This window comes from Acomys russatus, unplaced genomic scaffold, assembly GCF_903995435.1.
Source record: "Acomys russatus unplaced genomic scaffold, mAcoRus1.1, whole genome shotgun sequence".
Taxonomy (NCBI): Eukaryota; Metazoa; Chordata; class Mammalia; order Rodentia; family Muridae; genus Acomys; species Acomys russatus.
This window is the reverse complement of record NW_026131880.1, coordinates 6,651-26,044: the sequence shown is the minus strand read 5'-3', so window position 1 is coordinate 26,044 and position 19,394 is coordinate 6,651. Positions and strand designations below refer to the sequence as shown.

The following is a 19,394-nucleotide window of genomic DNA, read 5'->3' as shown; positions in this document are numbered from 1 at the left end:
CAAGTAAACAAACAAAAAAATCACTAATGGAGACTTTGAAATTTAGCATTTTACCTCGGAATATTTGTCACTAAAAATTTGCCTTAAATTTTCTTTCTTCAGTTTAACTTTGGCCTTAAGACTGAGATTTGAAACAAAATTATTGAATAATTCATTTAAAATAAATTTTAATTTCAAGACAATACAAGTGATAGCAATGTAAGGATTTTATGTATAATTAGGGACCTGTAGAATTGGCTGTTACTAAAGATAAATGTTTATGACTTGATAGTCACAGATTCACCCTCTCATTGGTTGATCAATTATTTTAGAATTTACTATGCACAGGTGGCAATTCCATGTGCTTGGCTTATGACAGTGACTAAGAGCAAATTGCCCACATTCACATAATTTAATTTTATTTGAGATGAGGACAAACTGAAAATAAATGTCCTAACCTTTCCCACCTGTTTGATCAAGCTGAAGTCTGACTGACACACATTTTACTGTCACAGTTTGAATCACTGTAATTGGTTAGTGTTTCCTAGGGAGATTTGCCTACTCTCTGCAAATACCTCCCTACACAATAGTGAGTGGATACTGCAGCCCCAAAGGGAGGATATATCCCTCACCCACCCTCCTTCCAGCTTCAGGAATCACTGGGAACAGTATGAATGTAGAAGCCAGAGGTGGTCAGTGACTACAAGGAAGCATTAAATTCTTCCACAGAAGGCGGGGCTACAAATATGATCTTATGTAAGTTGTGACAACATGCAAAAACAAGCAGCCTTGCACTTGGCACGAGTCCAAGCCAGACCAACTTCTAGCACAGAGATGGAATTGGGCACATATACCACCCCAAGCCTTGGAGACATTGGCAATTGCTAGCTGCTGGTAGAATAAGCTATAGTTTTCTCCTAGAGGGTAGCCCCAGTAATTTGACCATGCTACCGTGAGAAAGCATACACCTAAGTCTATCTGGGAAGCACAAATTGGTCTTGAAGGGTTTCAAAGGAAAATGACAGATTACAAAGCTGTGTGCTTAAGGAAGGGAGGTGGATCTGGGAACAGCTGGGGGAGGCAGTTGAGTAGGATCCAAACACACTCAAAGAAACTCTCAAACAACTACTATGAGCCTTGGTGCTTTGTTTTTCGTGATCCATCACTATCAAGCCCTATCATTCCCAGAGATACTGGGGTGGTTCAACATACATAAAACAATACATGGACTATGTTTATACTGTATTATTCAAATGGTGCTTTATTGGAAAATCTCTGAATTCCAAGTTATGGAAATCTTGCATGACTCTACATGACTGTGAGTGCAGTCCGTGATCCTGTGCTACATCCGCATGGACTAAAGGCTTAAAACATAAGAAAATACATTTCTTTTATTTTAGTTTAACCAATTTTCTATAATTTATGAACCTTTACATGTTATCGTAAAGTGGCCTTATAATTGTTGGGATTGTTTTAATTTGTTCATATAATTGTGTATGTTTTCGGCTTCCAAACACAATCACAAGGTTGCCTACTTGCCACTCTCAATGCACTTTTATGTTTGTTGGCCTGTGCATCACCAAGGAAGTATTTATATTGTAATGAATGCATGGATATTTAAATATAGAGACATCAAATTATTTTTATTAGAAATATTTGAATGCTGTTTGAGGACAATGTTTATGTTATATATAAGAAAATGTGATGCTGCCGTCAAACTATTCAGAAATTAAATTGACGTGAGAGTTTGAAAAACAGATCGAAATTAAACCGTCAGCCTTTCATAGACTCTTACTTCTACTGAAAGGCAAAGCAAGAGAAACTGCAGGATAAGTTGGAAGAACATCCCGGTTTCGGATACAAGAGAAGGAAGTATCTCAGAGCTCTGTTCTAAACTTCACAGTGCAGTCCTTCATCTGCTGTTTGTAGTGCTCCTCAAACCTCTCTCTCAGCGCTGCTGTGAAGTGGTTCTTCCAGTCCCCAACAATTCCTGTGGCAACACAGACAGAAACAGCATCAGCTCTTTGAACCAGAACTGTGGGAGTTCACTATCTTGTATCTACTTCATTAATAATGTGAACATTTTCTCCTAATATGCAGTTTTCCCAATCAAATATTCAAGGACCGCACTGCTGATTTTTAGAAAGATAAATTATTTGTTTTTGTTGTCCTGACAAAAATTTACTTGGCTCACCCTTTCTTTCCTATATTACTTCAGATGAGTTTCCTTCTTTGATTTTTCTCTCATACATCAGGACTTCTACGGTGAGATCCGTGGTGTAATGACTATTAAATTATTGAATACCATCTTTGTGCTGATAAATCTCTCTCAAATCCACACTTATGCTTTTGTATCCAATTACATAAATGACACTGCTGCCTAAATGCTATATAAAAAAAATCTCAAATTTCAGGTATACAAATTGACTGTAATTTTCCCAGGTAATGCTCCTATGTAAATAAATTTTCTTTTCATTGTGTTTTTAATATTATTGATAAATATACTTATTTTTAATTCCTACCTTAATCATTTAGTATTTAAAACGTTCTGTCATTTGTAGAAGGAAAATGTGACTTTTAGGAACTTGTTTTTTTCATCTCAAAATGAGATAATAAAGCTATATTCCAAGTTAGAAATCATAATCTATAGAGGTAATATGTACTTGGTGTACGGTATACACACAAGATACACAGAGCAGGTTAATGACAGTTGACACATTTTAGTATTATACTGATGCCGAGACTAAAGAATATTCCTTAAACTGGATAAACAAGAAACAGGTATTCATTATTAGTAAATATGGTATTTGATGCATTAATAAACAGTGTCTAAATCCTCTGCACAATTGATAACTCAATAAGAATATTCAAAATAAAACAGTTGTGAGGAAAGCGTGTGCTAGTTATGCAGGGTGAATAACCTTGAGTAGATTTTTGCATAAGTCATGGCAGCTTAGAGCTTTTAACAGAGAGCCACATGGCTTTCTCTTCTCACCCTTTCTCATGAAAGGCGATACTTTTTGGTTCATTATTTCATCTGGCATCATTGTGTAATTGGTGGATGGATTGTTCTTCATTTCCTGGAATGAAGTGTGCTGGATGATTTTGTCCACAAGCTCCTCTGAGGGCTTTTTCCCCAGGAACTCAATCAATTTTATCACTTCTCTTCTGATATCCTAGGGAGAAACAAAGCGATTGAAAACCAACGTAACAAAAATTGGTGAATAGCTAACAGGAGACTTGATACCCTATGAGCATAAACAGGGGGAGGAGGTCTCCCTGGGTCATAGTCATAGGGGACGGGAGTAAGGGGAAAATAGCAGGGAGGGAGGAATGGGAGGATACAAGGTAGGGGATAACCATTGAGATGTAATATGAATAAATAAATAAAATAAAATTTAAAAAAAGAAAGAAAAAAAAAGAAAAAATGATAGGGAGCATTATTTTCTATCAGGTCATATTGGAATTGAATATATAATGAAGAAAAAAACTATTCTAGAACAATTCTTCCTCATCCACAAATAGATACAGGAAACATTTTAAAAGCTTATAGGACTAAATGAGATAACTAGTAAAATACTTCTTCCTAATATTTTCCTTCCTCTTTATTTATTTTTCCATAGACATGTGCATGTGCATATGTGCGTGTGTGTGTGTTTGTGTGTGTGTCTGTGTGTGTGTGTGTGTGTGTGTGTATGTGTGTGTGTTCAAGTGTGAATGCCAGAAATGCATAGTAATATAATTTCTTCTTTTTTTTCAGGGTCTTTTTTTGTTTAGTTTTTGTTTTTGTTTTGTTTTATATTTCATTAATTTATCCATATTACATCTCTGTTGCTATTCCATCCCTTGTATCCTCCCATTCCTCCCTCTCTCCCATTTTCCCATTATTTCCCTCCCCTATGACTGTGCCTGAGGGGGATTACCTCCCCCTGTATATGCTCATAGGGTATCAAGTTCTTCTTGGTAGCCTGCTATCCTTCCTCTGAGTGCCACCAAGCCTCCCCCTCCATGGGACGTAGTCAAATATGGGGCAGCAGAGGTAATATGAAAGTCAGTCCTCACTCTCTACCCAAACTGTGGAGAATGTCCTCTCCATTGGCTAGATCTGGGTAGGGATTTGAAGTTTACTGCACGTATTGTCCTTGGCTGGTGCCATAGTTTGAGCAGGGCCCCACAATTTCCTCTTTTGCTCTATACTTTACTGTACTAAGACAGGCTGTCTCAACCCAGAGCTTACGTTGCCTGCGTCTATAGCACTAGGATTAGATGTGGGTTTCCATAACTACCTGGTTTAATAAAGGACTGGGGATCTGAATAAAGGTTGAGGGACTTCAGTACTCAAGCTCACATAGCAATGACTATATCCACTTTCACGTTCACTGTCACATCGTTATTTAATTATTTTTTTATTCTTTTGGAGGCAAATCTTTGCTATTCTGCTCAAATATGGCTTGAACTCCTAATTACCTATCTTAAGAATTACTAGAATATTTATATGTTTTCCTTTTCCTACCTTTTTCATGTCCTCATAGAACATAAATAGCACATGTGCACTCTTACTCTTTTCCCACCAAGATTTTACATGATCATACCAGGAACCATATGGAACTGAAATTAGAAGAAGAAAGGTGTAAAGACATTAGGTAATCATCTTATAAGCTTGACAGAAGTTTTCAATTCATTAATAAAAGACAAAAGGATCGTAGAATTAAAACTAACAGGCCAGCTCCACTTATTAAGAAGCACAATAATGACACAAAATTGTTAGCTTCATCTTCAGAAACATTTATTTGGTTTTATCATCATGACATGTATGATGATGTTGACAAAAGATAAACCAACTCAATTTAGTGCAATGAGATCATATTTTATACTGATGCATGTGTCCATGTGTGTGTGTGTGTGTGTGTGTGTGTGTGTGTGCGTGTGTGTGTGTAGCTACGTGTGTCATTGTTCATGTCTGTGCATATCTCTGTGTTTCTATTTGTTTGTGTGAGGGGGGAGGGACAGAGAGAAGCAGGGATAGTGGAGGGAGGGAGAGAGAAAAAGAGAGACAGACAGAAAGACAGACCCACATACACAGAGTGAGAGACAGACAGACAGACAGACAGACAGACAGAGACAGAGAGACAGAGAATAGTAAACATGAGAGCATTATCTATAAGACTAGTAATTTAGATTGCGAAAGGTGTTCTTTTAGGGACAATTCCAATCCCTCTTGCTCCAAGGGTTCGATGGTAGGGATGGTGTGGCAAATGCTGCCACCTTTTCTTCTATTGTCCTTACACAACAGCTTTACCAAATCCAAAGCTAACAAAACAGTGCAAACATGTTATGAGTCTTGACTTGACATTAACCCACTGTGTCCTTTCTCTGTGCTTTGATACTATAAGCAAAGTTTCTTTTGATAAGACCCACAATGACTTTACAATGATTGAATTCGCCATTTTTAAGGCATATAAATTATTTTCTCCTGTTTTCAAGGAGAATCTTGACAATCCTGAGGCGTATATTTTCTTCAAGATGCTGTAGATTATATTTTTTCCTGCAGCCACAGATCTAATGAGCAATATTATCTTCTATGGATAAAAAATTTTCTTTCAGTTATCCCTATGAAATTTCTTTCTATTTGGTTTTTCAAGACAGGGTTTCTCTGTGTAGCCCTGCCTGTCCTGGACTCACTTTGTAATCCAGGCTGGCCTCGAACTCACAGAGATCTGCCTGCTTCTGCCACCTGTGTGCTGGGATTAAAGGCTTTGGCCACCATGCCCGGCTTCATATACATTATTTAACAAAGCTTAAACTATTCTTTTACCTTTTGTCTTCAAATATAAACACTCAGTTATTTACTCAAAATTTTAATGGAATGGTAAAGTGCTTAAGAAACTCTTTACAGTTCAGTGAAATCAAAATGGAAATATCTAGTTTGCATACCTAGAAGAATAAGCAAGACCTTCATCGCTATTCAGAATGACTGTATATGCCTATATCTGACTTTGTTTATGTCCTTGGCAATTTCCTTGGAAAGAAATGAGCCATGCTTTTACACCCTCACACACTTTTTGTTCAATCATGTCACAACATGTTCTAAACATTTTGAAGATATAAAAATGTATGTTAGAGGAGGGACACACTAACTCTCAGACTTATAGAGGGGAAACTACCAGCGCTGATGTTCACACTAGAACCAATGCATTTACTTGTTGGCATTATATGGAATGCCCAGAGCATCTAACTTTCCATCCTCCTCACATACAAAATCCTGCTATCACTTTATGCACCAGTATTTTAGAATTTGTAAAATAGTATATCCCTTACAAACCTTAGAGTCTACATCTGTTTACATATATATTTATATTTACATTCTACTTATGTTTCTATATTTATATCATCTTATATTTATATTATATTACATTTCTGTTTACATGTATTATGTTAATCGGTTGCACATATTTATATATTTCTATTTCATTTCTGTATATATGTTTATATTCTACTTATATTGTATGTCTGTATGTTATAATTCTATGTTTGTATATTTATATATAGTTATTTTATATTATCTCTGTTTATATTAATTCATTTCCTGTTGTTTGCACAAAATAGCATTTGTTTTGTTTTTCTTTTTTTGAAAAAAAAATCTAAAGAAGCTAATTTGCTCTTACCTTGGCCTTGCATAAATTTCTCCACAAATTCTGAAAAGGATTCAGGATTTGGATAACTAGTTATCATAAGGAAAAAGTAATAATAAGAGACCACCACATCCTTGGCATTCCGGCAAAGATAGATCATCTGGAGGATGAAAGAAGTTGTTAAATCACTGACAGAGATCTTTTATTGTACAAGATTGTTTTAGCAATTCTGGGTTTTTTGTTTTTCCATATGAAGTTCAGAATTGAACTTTCAAAGTCCTTAAAAAATTGTGTAGGTATTTTGATAGGGATTGCATTGAATCTGTAGATTGTTTTTGGTAAGATGGCCATTTTTACTATGTTAATTCTCCCAATCCATGAGCAAGGAAGATCATTCCATCTTCTCAGGTCATCTTCAATCTCTTTCTTCACATTTTGAAATATTTTTCAAACAAGTCCTTCACTTGCTTGGTTAGAGTAACTCCTAAATATTTTATATTGCTTGTGGCTAATGTGAAGGGTGTGGTTTTCCTAATTTCTTCCTCTGCAAGCTTGTCATTTGTGTATAGGAAGGCTACAGACTTTTTTGAGTTAATTTTGTATCCAGCCAATTTGCTGAAGGTGTTTATCAGCTGTAGGAGTTCTCTGGTGGAATTTTGAGGATCACTTCTGTAGACTGCAGACTATCATCTGCAAATAGGGATAATTTGACTTCCTCCTTTCCCACTTGGATACTCTTGATCTCCTTTTGTTGTCTTATTGCTCTGGCTAGAACTTCAAGTACTATATTGAAGAGATATGGAGAGAGTGGGCAACCTTGCCTTGTTCCAGATTTTAGAGGAATTTCCTTGAGTATCTCACCATTTACTTTGACTTTGGCTATTGGCTTGCTGTATATAGCCTTTATTATGTTGAGGAAAGTGCCTTGTATCCCCGATCTCTCCAAAACTTTAAACATAAATGAGTGTTAGATTTTACCAAATGCTTTCTCTGCATCTAGCCAATGGACAGGAGATTCTCCACAGTTGAGTGGAGAGTGGGGTCTGACTTTCACACGTACTGTGGTGCCTCATATTTGACCACATCCCCTGAATGGGGAGACCTGGTGGCACTCAGAGGAAGGCTAGCAGGCTACCAAGAAGAGACTTGATACTCTATGAGCATATACAGGAGGAGGAGGTCCCCCTCATAAGGGAGAGGAGTAAGGGGAAAATGGGAGGGAGGAATGGGAGGATACAAGGGATGGGATAACCATTGAGATGTAATATGAATAAATTAATAAAATAAAAAAATCACTGGCAGGGTTATCAACCATGTTGTTATCAAAATTTAAAGATTATTCTTTCCAACAACTAATAATACACATTCATTTTGGAAAAAGATAAATATATAAACAATATACAGAAAAAAGCGTACTTTACTATCTTAAGTTGATGCGATCTATGGATCTATGTCTTCTTGGCCTTTAGTCTGATCCTGCTAGGAAACATATTCAACAGCCAGATGTAATAGTGCCATTTCTTGCACTGGTCAATGTCTGTTCCTACTTTTTATTTGTATGACATTTTCACCGATAAAAATTTGAGTCACCCGGATTGTTTCCCCAATTTTATGAGTAAAAATAATGAAATCTAAGTTAATTCAACTATGTAAGAGTATTGAAAGGAAATTAATGCAAATAAACAAGTTGAAAGATTACTCAGTCAAGAGTACAGTTTTTCTGTTCTTTTGTTTTGTTTTTCGAGACAGGATTTCTCTTTGTAGCCTTGGCTGGCCTGGACTTTCTTTTGTAGACCAGGCTGGCCTCAAACTCACAGCGATCTGCCTACCTCTGCCTCCTGAGTACGGAGATGATAGGCATGTTCTTTAGACCATATTACAATTTGGATACTAAAGACAAAAATGCCCTCTAGTTCCTTGCTTGCAGTTAGAAAAAAAAATTATGCTTCCATAGTTGTATTAAATCCATATCTCTAAACTCCTTTGAGGGCTTCCCCTTAATTGTTTAATAACAAAAGTGGCTGCTACATCCCGAAAGGAAGATCCTCATGCTTACATGCACTAGATAAATATCAGTGAATCAGCAAATCCTGAAGCTGCCATTTCTAGCATTAGCACAATAAAATTCTATCCTGCAAAGGCCCCCTCTTCTTGCACTCAGATTTTTTCTCACCAATAAATAAATGAGACAAAGGATGTAGCCTCTTCCACGGCTGACTGTCAAGGCTCCCGTAGGGAGTTTCTGGAAGTCTGCCAGCCTATGTTCATACTCTGTCCTTAGGCTTTCAGGACCTTTATCACTGATATCAAAGAGTGTCTGCCCTTACCTCTCTACCAGAAGCTAAGTTAAGCTCCTTAGCTTGCTCATGCATTTACAGAACGGTTTTAAAGAAAGGTTTCTGCTTATTCTTTGAAAACTCGTTCTCATGTTTAAAGAATTTTCAAAAAAGTTCGAAAGGAGAATAAAAATACTTCTGTTTTGTACCAAGTTTGCTATTAAACATAATAGACTTTTAAAACTTATTATAATTCTCCCAACTTCTTTTTGCTAATTGAATGGAAATGTACACACCCTTATATCCATAAATTGACCTCTCACTTTTCATCCTTTGCCCACACCACTGTTCTCTTGTTTCAGGAGTGTTCCTTGAATCTCAATAGGTTGTCTGTATTTCAGACTGAGACTGTTTCTCTTCACATTCTTGGAGACACTGTTGTCTCTCACTTTTACCTCCATCTGATTTGTATGATCTCACTTTAATGGATATTATTAAATATCGTAAATGTTTCACTGTGCAGTCCTTTTTATTCCTTCAATGAACATCTAATTTTTTTTCTGGAGTTGCTACTTTCCATGCAACTGTCTCTAGAATTCCTAGTACACACACAAAAAAAATTTAGTTATCACTGTCTACCCTTGAATTCTCCTTCTGATGTCTTTTTGGAGTTTTTTTTTTCAATCATTTCAACCAACAATGTAAACATCAAGCCTTCTTCACTAACCCTTTCCACCCTCTCTACATTTTTGTTATCTAAATTCACAATGGATCCAATTTACCAAGTTAATTTACTCATTCATAATTAGTTGTTTTTTTTTATTTAGCCAACAACTTTTATAAGTGAATTTTTAATTTTGTCATCTCACTAAAAGTTCCACATTGGAGCCTGCACCACCTTGTGTGTTTTTCTCCATCAAAGATCTGCTCCTGTTTCTCATATATTATTCCATATACCTCCCACTAAACCACATTACAACCTCAAAACCATTGTCCTTAAATTATTTTCTCACTTGTTGTCCTGCTCTTTTTAATATCACTTTCTTTGTCCTTTTTTTTTTTTTTTTTAGCCACTACTCCAAACATACTTTAGCAAAAATAGATCTTGAAATAATTCAAGGCCAAATCCATTCAGTTATGTCTTTTCCTTTGATGGCTTCTGAGGCATAAGACAGTATGCAGTAAAAACCTGACTGCAAGTTCAATGGAGCGATAATATCCTACCACACTTTTCAGACGAAAAAAGGGGCTCGATTAAAACTCTTAACAAAAGTGGTATTGAGACATTTGAAGAAAGTACACAACTGTGAGATAGCTTTTCTATGGGAAAGCATACAGAGGGTGTGTCTTTAATGTTACTTCAGTTGAAAATAAAAGCATTAGAACCTTTGAAGTGTGGAGCCCCAGATATCTGGAAAGTGTCAACTATATCAAGAAGCTCTAGCAGGCAGAATACAGAAGAACATCTACTCTGTGGCCAATCTTTGCCTGCGCTGGAGAATTGTGTGACCTTTTCTCTACAAAGCAGCTCAATCTTACTACAAGTAAAGTAATATCCAAGTCTGAACTTGACATCCAGCTTTCCTATGGTAAGTCCTAAGAAACTTTCTTTGAATCTTCTACATAGCATGGATGCTTAACTTTCCAGGCAAGCTGACCTGGTTCCTGAGGTCTCCTGGGAATGTCTCTGGGTTTGAATGAATTCCTCATCTTTTAAAATCAAGCATCTGCATTAGAAGTCTTCTCTTCTATGATCTAAGCACTACCCATAGAGTCTGTTTACTTATTCCTTTACTCTCAGACACTGTTTCCATGGAATTAATGATTATCTGTGTCTTATGTCCCTAGCACCTTACAGGAACTGGTATTTTTGAGAATGGTTTGCACCCTCCAAAATTCCCGTTCAAGTTCAATGTTCACAATGAACATTGTGTATTGTAGAATGAATACAATTTGACTTTGGTATTTAGAGTTTGGGCTTTTTGGCAGTGTCAAGGTTTAGAAAACGTCACTGTAGTAGCAAACTCCTAAGTGCTGGTAGTTTAAAGAAAAGAGAGACTAGAGACATAAATATGTAATGTTTCTGCTGACTTGTATTTTGCCTTGAAACTTTGTCAACAAGAAGGCAAGTAAAACAAGTAAAACATCAGCAAATAAAACATCTTGCCCTGGATCAGAACCACAAACCCAAATAAATATCTTTCTTGTAGTTTTCCAGGTGTGAGTATATTATTAGCAATGAAATGGATAATAACAGCCACTTTCCTTCACTGAGTAAATGCTTATGTCAAGACACTTGTCTGGATATCGTGTCCTGATTAATTTGAATGCCGCACAGTTAGTCACACACAATATTTTGTAAAATAAAGGCATTCAATACACTGGGATATAAATGCAGGTTTCTTGCATTTATTCAGTGCATCTGGTGCGTTAAGCACCAGGTTGAGGTTACAAAAGTGATTGTACTCAGTTCTTGTAAAAAAAAAAAAAAAAAAAATCACACTACTGGTCTTCTACTACCTGGAAACAAAGGCTTAGAGTTTAACTAGTTTTCAGAATCACCATAAGCCAAGACAAAAAAAGAGGTGTAAATACAATCTAAACTTGGATTATGCTAAAAATAGTTCACATTTGTTGAAAAATCTGTGTGTTAAAAGAAAAGAGTAATTAAGTGTGTATAAAATGCCTTTTAGGTGATACCTGTATCTGTAAAGTGGCAAGAGTTTAATGCAAGCCTAATAAAAAATGTAATTCTGGTTACCTTGCAATTCTTTTCCCAAAATGATGCTGGAAGAAGATCGGGTGGCAGGTGAGTTTTCACTATCCTAGGAGATTCCTTCCCTTTCAATTGTTTCACACCTCATTTAAAAATAATAGATAATTTGAAAAATGTTCATATAAATTTTAATGAGTATTTTAAAAGAGATTATTTCATATTTTAAATTGACATAATAATAATAATAATAATAATAATAATAATAATAATAATAATAATAATGCAATCTCCCTGTAAAGAAAATTATTAAATAAACTGCAAAGTAAGATCAAACATTTTCATCAATTGAAGTGAATAATTTTTGACATGTTGATAAGCAAACTTTTATAAATACAGTTGTGACTATCCTTGAAATTCAGTGAAGTTTCCTATTATATATAATATTTTCAGCCCTTGGAAACTTAGAAGGAAATGCTGGCATATTACAAGACTTTCCTGATCACATACAATAGTTAGGATCATTCACTATTCCAGGCCCATGGCATACTATAGGACTATGCTGGATTTACAGTGGTAGAATCTGCTATATAGATGACAGAATATTAATTTGCTCATGTTGTTTAAATTCCTTTACTTTTATTGCAACATAACCATATCTATATTATCTATCATACCATATACATGCATCTTAAATGCGTGTATGCATCTTTAAAAATAAAATATAAAATTACCATTTATTAGATCTTCATTTCTGCATTCCAGGAAAGGAACCCTGTTAAAAATTGCATCCTCTTTGCATTTTTCCACATCACCTTCTTTATAGATCATATATACAATTTCACTGACCCATGTAGTTCCTATAAAAATTAAACACACCTTATTATCCAGTGAACCCATATGGCTGGTAACAGTATTATTTTAATAGTGTTTGACAACATCCAAACTCAAATGATGTTTTCTTGAATATGTAACATACATCACCCAGAATAACTTCAGAAAATATAAATGTATAGTGTCATGAATAACAACTGCTGAATGTGCCCAAACCTTCCCATGATGAATTGTGACATTATAAAAGCTCATCACACTCTGAACTTCAACTGTTATGAGTAAGAAGTGAGGAGACTTGAATAAAAAGAGAAGCTTGGGTGACACACACAACCATACTTTCCAGCTACAGACTTTACTGGTAGTTTGTGTGCCTAAACCGAGGCCTCACTCAGAGATTGTAGAAGAGTATGAATTGCATTTCTGGCCTTTGATGAATACGATGAGAGAGAGAGAGAGAAAGAGAGAGAGAGAAAGGGAGAGAGAGAGAGAGAGAGAGAGAGAGAGAGAGAGAGAGAGAGAGAGAGAAGAAGAAAATCAGTAATGACAAAGTATAATTTTATTTCTTAACATGTTATACAGACAAGAATACAGAGTTTGAAACATACAAGGAAGGATATATGCTCTGTGCTGCTGTCACTGATATAGCATCTAGGGTGTTAAATGAGAAGTTCCCTCATGAAACAGGAGCAATGTGGTTCAGCAGTTAAGGGCATTTGTTGCTCAAGCAGAGGACCCACGTTTGGCCCTCAATACCAAACTGGCAGCTCAAAGAATCTATTTCTCTAGTTCTACAGAAACTGACATCTTCCTTTTTTCTTTCTATGTGGACACTAAGTGTATAAGCAGTGCAAGTACATACATGCAGATAAAACACTCATGCATAAAATAAAAATAAATTTATCTTAATGAAAGATGAAGTTCCCTTATGAAGAAAAGACAATTGACTTAAGATTAATAAATTGCTAGTATGATCTCACCACTTGCATGAGATAAGGAAGAGCCCTATGAGGCAGCAGTATGAGATTCTTTTTTGAGCTGGGTCATCTGATAACTATATAGTGGTGAAAAGAAAACAGGCATGAAATACACAGGTTAAAACAAAGAACTTGCTTGAAGAGATACATTTGGTAAGGTTATAGAGGTAAGTTCTTGGTAGTCATAAAATCCCTTGGTATTTATATTAAGTAGAGAATATTAAAGTTATACAGAAAGAACATAAAAATGTGTTTTGAAAGACAATTTTTATTTAGAGAATAAATGCAGTGGTGAAATGAAGATGAAATACCCAGTAAGATGCCAACTATGAGACATAATTATCAGGATATGTTGGCTAAACATTTTGATGATAGTGTTGTGTTGCCATTGAACTGAGGCCAGAAGAGAAAAAGAGGAACAGCTTTAGGAAAAAGTTACCACAGACATAGTGGTTCTATCTCATCTTCGCATGTGCGTATGTGTGTGTGTGTGCGTATATGTGTGTGTGTGTGTGTGTGCGTGTGTGTGTGTGTGTGTACGTGTGTGTGTGTGCGTGTGTGTGTGATACTATTTCATTTGATACAGAATCCCTCAGCGTAGATATGGCAGGTCTCAAACTCATGAATCTCATGCCTTCTAAGTATTAGGATAATCAGGTCACATGGTCATAAATAGATGACTGATTTATTTTTAAGTGCTAACCATTAAAAAGCAGACAGAGACTATAAGATTGGACTTCTTCAGTTTCTGGTGTATATAATTTTAAGACTCTAAAACTATTAGGAGAGCAAATCCCAGAAAAAAAGAATTGCAATCTGTGGATGCATGTAATAAAATTAGCATTTGTTAATGCATGCAATGAAAAGGAGGTGGTTGTCTGAAAGAGTTTTTTATTCCTTCTGGACAGGTTTTTAATATCCATATGTGCAGCAATAATATAAGTACAGTAGTTTAAAATATTCATTATGCAGTACATATCTTAGGTTGACTCTTCTACACTGAATGATATAATTGTGTGATGAATGCTTTTCATTTATTCATGACTTAATGAGGTTACTAATTGTGTACTTGGAGTTTGAGACTGTGGAATAGAGTTGATAAGGTGCACTATGTTAATATTTTGACACCAAAATACAACTGTCTCTTTATTGGAAAATGAGTGATAGTCAGATGAACTCTTAAAAATTGATGATCCAAAGTAGGGTTATAGTTCCTATGTGTCAAAACAACATCCTGTCATAGCAAAGGCACTTACCAGATTTAGGATATGTAGCAATGACAAGGTCATCTGGCCTTGCCAAGAATGTTTCAACATCATCCCAATATTTGGTGAACCGTTTATCCAATAGAATTCCACGGAACTCACCAAAAATTTCATAATACTCAGGCACAGGAGTCTCCATATCAAAGTGGTATACTGGAAAAAGACAGATGTTTCAAATTTGCATGAACTTTGCAATGCTTTCACATTAGCAAAAACTATGTATATTAAGGCCACTTAAATGTCTGTTGCTTCTTACCTGTGACACAGGGCACAACATACTTAATCTTAGTAGAGAGAAGGGAACATATAATCAGTGTATATTTTATGACAAAATCTCTATAATCAGGGTATATTTTGTGAGAAAATAATCTATCTTAAATAAAAGAAAATGCAATGTAAATTCACATATGTGTGTTTTTTGTGTTTAACTACTTTGTATTCATATTAGATATATTCCTATTGCAAATGTACAAGGCAATGTAGAGTATAACTTACACATTAGATTATAGTGTCACATACATATTTATTTTGACATATAAACGTTATATCTATCTATATATAAAAATCTATGATTGAACGGAAAATAATCTTCAATTTTGTCAAAATTTATTAAGCATACTAAGAAGTCTTAAAATATAACCATGTCTCATCAGAAAGTTTGATTGTGTCAGCATTAAATTATAAAGATGGGCTGACACCTTACAAAGGTCCTGACAGGTATCTAACCAAAATCTTTCCTTGTTCCTGAATATATGTAGTTGAACAAAAGGAATTCAAATGTTTGATGAATGTATTTAAAGCGAAGTAAAATTAAGACACTGTGAAACTTATGTCCAAAACGTGACTGCTGATCAAATTGATTCTGAGATTCCATGTTACACGTATCAGAATGGCTAAGATAAAACATGCAAGTGAGAACACATGCTACATATATGTATATACACATATATATTTGCAACTCAATTATAATACAAAGTTTACTTCCCATACCTTGAAAGCGCAATTGCAGACTGTTTAGGACTATTAAGTAATACAAGCTAATTGCTAGTTAATCGAATCGTGGTCATGTCATTTACTGGTCTATTTTTATCACAAGAATGGTATATATTCAGTAGAAGAATGGATAAAGAAACTGTGGTACATATACACTATGGAATACTACTCAGCTATTAAAAACAAGGAATTCCCTAAACTTGTGGACAAATGGATTGAGCTAGAAATGATCATAATGAGTGAGTTAACCCAGAAGCAGAAAGAGTTAAATGGTATATACTCATTTATATCTGCATACTAGCCCAAGGGGCATACCCATGAAAGTCTTCACTAGCCAGGAAACGGGGACGGAGGGGAAGACCTCCTATTGGGACTCTAGGTGAGAGAAGCATGGGAGAATGGGGATATAGAAGGCTCCAGAGGGTCCTAGAAACCTACAAGAAGAAAATTATGATAGGCAGATTTGGGTCCAGAGGCCCTGCTCAAACTATGGTACCAGCCAATACAGGCCATAAACTTCAAACTCCTACCCAGATCTAGCCAATGGAGAGGACATTCTCCACAGTTGAGTCGAGAGTGGGGACTGACTTTCACACGTACTCTGGTGCCTCATATTTGACCACATCCCCTGAATGGGGAGACCTGGTGGCACTCAGAGGAAGGATAGCAGGCTACCAAGAAGAGACTTGATACCCTATGAGCATATACAGGGGGAGGAAGTCCCCCTCAGTCACAGTCATAGGGGCGGGGAGTAAGGGGAAAATGGGAGGGTGGGAGGAATGGGAGGAGACAAAGGAGGGGATAACCATTGCGATGTAATATGAATAAATTAATAAAACAAAATAAAATAATTAAAAAGGAAAAAAGGAATCAAGTTACTCACCATCCTTTTTTTGTTGTTATTCAGAATAATATTTTATATGTGTTATGAAACCACAGGATAGTATTAATAGCAGCATTTTCCCAAAAAGAAAAGAATCCCAGTCCCTGCAATTACTTTCATCTCTTTTGTAAATCTATGAGGCATATTAACCTAACAATTAGAAAGTATTTCTATTTTCAAAGCAGAAATAAGTCATCAGCTTATTGTCAGAATTGTCTATCGGCTTACTGAAAATAGCCATTTACAAAAAAGAAGAAGTGTCCATTTCTAAAAATAACTAAAATAGTTGCCATGCCACTTACCTTATTGATTTGTTAATTCGAGTGAATTATATTGTATGTATTGAGGCACTTTCCTATAGAACAGCTTGCAGTCAACTGGGACTGGTTAATCCATCGATAAACAACAGCCTGACATCCATCCGATGCATCCCAGTTAAGCCGGTCTCAGAGTTAAAGTTCTGACATCAAAAAGCCTCTTTCCTTCTCTCAATTTTTTCATAAACTGCCTCCAACTTGTGTGGTTTTCCTTAAAATATGTATTTCAGTGGGAAATTGTTGATATTATTTTATAAGGAGGTGAATACGTGCCAGTGTACAGAAGCAACAACCCACATTGTTCTGTGAGTCATGAGTTTAATGAATTCTAAAACAATGTGGTTTTTTTTCTGTCTTTAAAATCATTCCCTCTTCTATCTCCATATCTGAACTTTATCCAGCTACATGTCTCTGTGGGATTATCTTCCTCCGTTCTATGAAGAATGCTGAAAAATTTTTGTTGAGTCCTAGTTTTTCAGTTTTGGTATGGATTTGAGTAAAGTTGCTGAAAGCAGAAGCTGTCCTTCTATACATATTTCTGCCAATCCCTAACACTGCAGCACAAGGAGATCTGAGAAAGAGTGGTTATCTAGTTATCATACTGTGTTCTTTCTTGGCTAGCTTCCACTGTGTTTTTATGAAAAATGAACAGTAATTGGCAAATGAATACACGTGAATGATTTATCAATAAATCTAGATTTTTTGAGGTATTATTTAAATTATTTACTTATGAAGCTAGCTATGGCAATTACACTCCGCACTTCCAGATATCTATAATACCTGAATTTTATCTTCACTTTGAACATCAAAGTAAATATAAAAATATTTTGTGACAAACAGTTTTAAAGGCTTTAAATAATTTGCTATCAGTTAGGCATAGTACCAATAGAGACATTATCATCCTTTATTTTTAACAACTGAAAGAAATGGCATAAACTTTGTATTTTCTATATTTACAATCAGCTAATATCAAGAATAAAAAATACAACCTGTCCAGATATCCTGTAGAAGAAGTTAAATGATCAGCTTAGTTCTCTTCAAATGACAGCACAAGGTTAAGCTGTAAAGAAAACAAGAACTGATTGTACACTTGAGAAGTTTCTTGTGTGCTTTTATCCTGACAGCCAAAGAAAGAGGCAGAGACTAAGTCGTAGGGCTGGGCTATGATGCAATGGATGGAGAGAGATACCTGCAGTTCCATTTAGTCACAAGGTCAAGTTCATTCGGTCACAGATATAGATGGCCTCTACTCCTGTTTTTCCCCTTGGGCTATTACGTCAGTCTTGAACTACCCACGCATTCTATCATTCATTAAACTGTCCATTCATAAGGAGGGAGAAGAAGTGAACAAGGAGATGAAAGGAGGCATGGAGGAAAACAGAACCTAGTGTGGGATGAGGAAAATCTCTCACTCTCTGATGAACAAACAAGGAGAAATCTGATAGTGCAAATAAGCGTAAAGGAGTGATAAGGAAAACTAACAACGAAAAATCTAAAATACTTGTGGCCATGGATCAAGAGAACTGCAGAAGTCTTTGTACCACTTAATTGTGAACTAACAAGACAATGGAGAAGTGCATTCTATTGAAAACTATGACTAGAAAATCTGGAAGCAGAAGAGTTGCTTTCCCAGGTCTAAACAGGCAGCACTGAAAACATACATGCAAGTAATATGATATAGACTGACAGTAGTGAAAGTAGTAAAAAAAAGAGGCTGTGAATTTGAAAAGGTGTGCATATATGGGAGCATATAAAAGAAGAACTCATTATTAGAATAATAGATCTAAGAAACAGCACTCATATAAGGATAAGACTTTGAGGAGCCTTGCTTCACTCTCCTCCACATCCAAGTTCTATAGCAGTTCCCAGACAAATATTCTTGCAGTTCTGTAGTTAAGGGGGAAAATGTCCCCAGGGCTTGTGGAATCCAACAGAGTTTCAGCCTTGTCTGCCTCTGCTTTGACTCCAGGAAAGGAGATTGCCCATTCTTCCTACCACTTCAGCTTCATCGGTTCCTCGAAATAAACGCATTTTCATTTTTGTTACCTCTTCTACTTCTTGCGTCAAATTAAGTTGCCTTCCTTTTAGAGACTTTGGATATTAAGAGCTTAGATATTCTTCTTATTTATTTTTAGCTAGGATTTATTCAACTATGTCATGATTAAGTTTCATTATTAAACCACACCTAACTCAAAAGCGCGGTCATACTCTGCAATTAGGGTCCTGTATCAAATAAGCATTGGGTAAGCAATTCTTTCATCAAAGTGCATGATTTCTTTTTTAAAGTTGATGGAAATAATTTTAAACAGTCTGTAAGTAAATAATGCCTACATATAAGTTTTAGTAGTTTCTGACTTTTTGAAATTAAATCAGTAAACCAATAGGAAAAGTGGCCTTGAAACTTCATTTTCATCAATGAATCGTAGATACAAAAGGAATACAAAATGTTTTAAATCAACTCTGAATGTTTCTCTTTTGTATGCTTCATCAAGAAACTTACCTTAGATAATATTGTTCTTTTAGTATTT

General features: G+C 35.6%; 1 protein-coding gene across 1 annotated transcript; it reads right to left on the bottom strand.

Moving 5' to 3' along the window:
• Positions 1 to 1,856: 1,856 nt before the first annotated feature.
• LOC127186609 (sulfotransferase 1E1) lies at positions 1,857 to 14,812 on the bottom strand. The gene is made up of 7 exons (XM_051142868.1): positions 14,665 to 14,812; positions 12,335 to 12,460; positions 11,649 to 11,746; positions 6,645 to 6,771; positions 4,493 to 4,587; positions 2,975 to 3,155; positions 1,857 to 1,969 (listed from the first exon to the last, which is right to left on the bottom strand). Exons 1-7 carry the CDS (start codon positions 14,810 to 14,812, stop codon positions 1,857 to 1,859), a joined length of 888 nt encoding a protein of 295 aa, XP_050998825.1.
• Positions 14,813 to 19,394: the final 4,582 nt, after the last annotated feature.